The sequence below is a fragment of the Myotis brandtii genome, unplaced genomic scaffold (assembly GCF_000412655.1).
Source record: "Myotis brandtii unplaced genomic scaffold, ASM41265v1 scaffold469, whole genome shotgun sequence".
NCBI classification, from domain to species: domain Eukaryota; kingdom Metazoa; phylum Chordata; class Mammalia; order Chiroptera; family Vespertilionidae; genus Myotis; species Myotis brandtii.
Window position 1 is genome coordinate 1,371,538 of NW_005367911.1, and position 4,461 is coordinate 1,375,998.

The 4,461-nt window shown below is 48.2% G+C and overlaps 1 protein-coding gene across 1 annotated transcript in view; it reads left to right on the top strand.

Moving 5' to 3' along the window:
* Positions 1–284: 284 nt before the first annotated feature.
* NT5C3B (5'-nucleotidase, cytosolic IIIB) overlaps positions 285–4,461 on the top strand; it is a 12,699-nt gene continuing 8,522 nt past the window's right edge. The window contains exons 1-3 of the mRNA XM_005875795.2: positions 285–314; positions 578–647; positions 734–780. Coding sequence (XP_005875857.1) covers positions 285–314; positions 578–647; positions 734–780 — 147 coding nt within the window. The remainder of the gene's footprint in view (positions 315–577; positions 648–733; positions 781–4,461) is intronic.

The following is a 4,461-nucleotide window of genomic DNA, read 5'->3' on the forward strand; positions in this document are numbered from 1 at the left end:
GTGGGAGGGGGGCTGGGGGGAGCCCTGCCCGTGTGCCTTCCCGCGTGGTTGCGGCACCTGCAAGCCCTCAGCCCCTGGAAATGACCCGGCTGGTTCGCCTGTTTGGGGAAGAGCCCAACTGCCCTAAAATTCTCTGTGAGGTCGTGCTGCTTCCTCTGATGAGACAGGAGGCACCACACCAGGCCCTGGGGCCCCTTCTCCAGCCCAGCCCAGCCCAGCGCAGCGGGCTCCCCAGGACATTGCAGATGTGGAGATGGGTCCTAAAGGACGGGCAGGGCACTGAGATGGGTGCTATTGAAAGAGCCAACGGGATCGTGATTCTTCAGCACCCGCCCCCCCCCCCCCCCCCCCCCCCGCCCCCCCCCCCGCCCCCTCTCCCAGGGTGGGCCTCCGCAGGGTTAGCGCTGGACCGACTGGGATTAGTTCTTCCCTCCCCCGGTAGCCCGCCCTGACCCCCCCAGGGCTTTGCCCATAGTCTGGACGCTGAGCCCGGGGACTTCCATCCTCCTCCTCCAGGCTGACGCAGGGCCGCACCAGAAGGAGCCCATCTAGGCATCATCTCTCTTTTGCATTTTAGGTCATTTCTGATTTTGACAGGACCTTGAGCAGGTTTGCCTATAATGGAAAGCCATGCCCTTCTTCCTACAGTAAGTCACGTACTAGCTTGCTTTGTTGGGCTTGACACGACGATGGCTCCTAAGGGGCGAGTGAAGGGAGCTTTGTGTTTTTGCAGATATCCTGGATAACAGCAAGATCATCAGTGAGGAGTGCCGGGAAAAGGTGAGGATGCATGCCCCTTCGTCACTCAGGATTGCTGTCCCCTGTTACTTCATATGGTTCTTGCTTAGGACCAAAGAGTCCCGAATAGAGACCTAGACGATTAAGTGAAAATTTTTTGTTGTTCTTTCTCACTCAGGTGGACCTACTTTTGATACACTGGGATAGCTTTTCCTTGTTGGCCACGACATATTGTTACTGGCAGGGCCAGCCAAGAGTGTGTGGGTTCTTGACTTAGTGCAGGAAAAATTTCACAACATGAGTGCAGGTGGATTTTTTTTAAAAATATATTTTATTGATTTTTTACAGAGAGGAGGGGAGAGGGATAGAGAGTTAGAAACATCGATGAGAGAGAAACATCAATCAGCTGCCTCTTGCATGCCCCCTACTGGGGATGTGCCCGCAACCAAGGTACATGCCCTTGACTGGAATCGAACCTGGGACCCTTGAGTCTGCAGGGCGACGCTCTATCCGCCGAGCCAAACCCGTTAGGGCAGTGCAGGTGGATTTTAAGGACATTTATTAAAGCGGGAACAGTGAAACAAGGAGGGGCTGGGGAAATGAGCCTAGGCTGGGCTGCTTGGCTCACAAAGTCAGAGGGAAGGGGGCCTTGGGGAGGTTCAGGGGGTTTGCCCGGGATGAACTGCTGCTGCCCTGGTTGCAAGAAGGGGGAGGGAGGGCGGGAGTGGCAGCCTGAGGGCTCCTGGCACTGGGTCCTTTTATCTCTCTCTTGTAGGCAGGAATCTTAGGGAGGGTTTCAGCACAATATTCATCACTTTTCTGGGTGTGCTCCTTCAGGGTCACGGTCTCCACTGATTGGTCAGTGTCAGGCAGGGCGCCTGTTCATTGCAGCTGGTCCTGGTGGACCCCACCCCCTGGTTTTGCTGCTTTTCTGGGTCTGGAGCTGAAATATAACTGAGGCCTAGATGTTCTCTCTAGGGAGGCGACCTTCTGTTTCTGCTGTAAATTGCTCTTCAGTTTGTTCAGCTGTCTGTTCCCTATTCCACTTGTCCTGGCTTCCTGGCCTGTCTCAGTATGACAGTTGATAGTTGGAGTATGGACATGATGCTCACAGTTACCTATAGAGTTTACAAGAGACTTCGCTGTTATTTAACCCCACAACTTCAAGAGGGGACTAGAACCAGTATTGTCTCCACCTAACAGATGAGAAACCAGGTTTGGAGAGTAGAGCAACGTACCCCAGGACACACAGCAGGACACAGAGCTTGGCTTCCCGTAGATCAGATTCTGTCCCAGACTCTTCCCACTACATTTTGCTCTCTCCTTGATAAGCATTTTCCTGGTAAGGCACCCGGTGTTGAGAAAGACATCTGAATTAATGTCAGTACACAGCCACTGACATAAGATACATACAAATATTCTAAAGCGATCCCTCTGTAGCTTTGGAGTTCATTTATTTCGTCCCATGTTCTTCCTGTCAGGGTCCTCTTTGCCAGAGCAGAGCCGTGCTAACGGCACGTTTCTCTGTAGGTTGCTGAGCTCTTTCTGCTGAAGAGCTACATCGTTTAGTTCCCCTACTGTATGAAAGTCACTAAATCGCGTACGAAGTAGTCTGTCGGTCTGTCGTATCGATTAGCTCTCCCAATACTCTGTCAGGATTAAGATGGGCAGTAGAGCCCAGCCGGTGTGACTCAGCTGGTTGCGCGCCATCCCATGTACCAAGAGGTCACTGGTTTGATTCCGGTCAAGGCACATGCCCAGGTTGTGGGCTTGATCCCAGGAGGGGTCAGGCAGGAGGCAGCTGATCAATGTTTCTCTCTCATTGATTTTTTCCTCTCTCTTTCTCTAAAAAAAAAAAAAAATCAAAACATATTTTTTAAAGTTTATTAACAATTATTGGTTGTTTACCTGAAATTCATGAAAACAAACAAACAAACAAAAGCTGGGCAGTGGATTATAGATTGTTCTTATATTTCTTTTTCTTTAAATATTTTATTGATTTTTTACAGAGAGGAAGGGAAAAGGATAGAGAGTTAGAGACATCAATGAGAGAGAAACATCGATCAGCTGCCTCCTGCACACCGAAATTCATGAAAAACAAACAAACAAACAAAAGCTGGGCAGTGGATTATAGATTGTTCTTATATTTCTTTTTCTTTAAATATTTTATTGATTTTTTACAGAGAGGAAGGGAAAAGGATAGAGAGTTAGAGACATCAATGAGAGAGAAACATCGATCAGCTGCCTCCTGCACACCCCCTACTGGGGATATTCCCGAAACCAAAGTACATGCCCTTGACCAGAATTGAACCTGGGACCCTTCAGTCCGCAGGCGGACGCTCTATCCACTGAGCCAAACCAGTTAGGGCTTGTTCTTATATTTCTAAAACCTGTCTTTTGGGATGCCACTTTTAGTTTAAGGTAGGCTCTACCACTGGTAGCTTTTAGCAAGTCACTTTTTTTCTTAATCTTCACCTTAGTACATGCTTAGAGAGAGGAAGGGGGAGAGAGAGATACTGTACATCGATGTGAGAGAGAAACATTTGTTGGTTGCCTTACATATGTGCCCTGACAGAGATACAGATTCTACAGAGAAACTGACCAGGGGTCGAACCCACAGCCCAGGTACATGCCCTGACTGGTAATCAAACCGGCAACCTTCCGGTGCACAGGATTATACCCAACCAACTGAGCCACTCTGGCTGGGCTAGCAAGTCACTTTTTTTGGTTCCTTGAATACCTGATTTATCAACTTCCAGGAAGCTGCGCCCACTAGGTTTGATTGTCCTCTCTCGGATAAAGAAGCTGGAGAAAACTAAATTTTTTGTTGTTGATGGGCTACTGAAAAAATTAATAAAGCAAAGTTTATATATGAAATCTTTTTCTTCTTTTTTTTTGGTTAATCCTCACCCAAAGATATTTTTTTCCATTGATTTTCAGAAAGAATGGAAGGGAGGGGGAGAGACAGAGAAATATTGATGTGAGAAAGACATTGATTGGTTGCTTTCAGCACATGCCCTGACCGGGGTCGGGGATCCAGCCTGCAACCAAGGCACCTGCTCTAGACCAGAATCGAACCCATGACCCTTCAATCTATGGGCCAGATAAAGAAGCTGGAGAAAACTAAATTTTTTGGTGTTGATGGGCTCCTGAAAAAATTAATAAAGCAAAGTTTATATAAGAAATCTTTTTCTTCTTTTTTTTGGTTAATCCTCACCCAAGGATATTTTTCCCCATTGATTTTCAGAGAGAATGGAAGGGAGGGGGAAAGACAGCGAGAGAAATATTGATGTGAGAAAGACACATTGATTGGTTGCTTCCAGCACATGCCCTGACCGGGGTCGGGCATCCAGCCTGCAACCAAGGCACCTGCTCTTGACCAGAATCGAACCCATGACCCTTCAATCTATGGGCCGACACTCCAACCACTGAGCAAAACCAACTAGGGCAGCGGTTGCCCACCAGTGGTCTGTGAGGTCCAAAAGGTTGACCGCTGTGCTAGGGCATTTATTTAGTTATTATTTTTTAAATATATTTTTATTGATTTCAGAGAGAAAGGGAAAGGGAGAGAGATAGAAACATCAATGATGAGGGAGAATCATTGGCTGCATCCTGCACACCCCATACTGGGGATTGAACCTGCAACCCAGGCACGTGCCCTTGAACGGAATTGAACCCGGGACCCTTCAGTCTGCAGGCCGAAACTCTATCCACTGAGCCAAA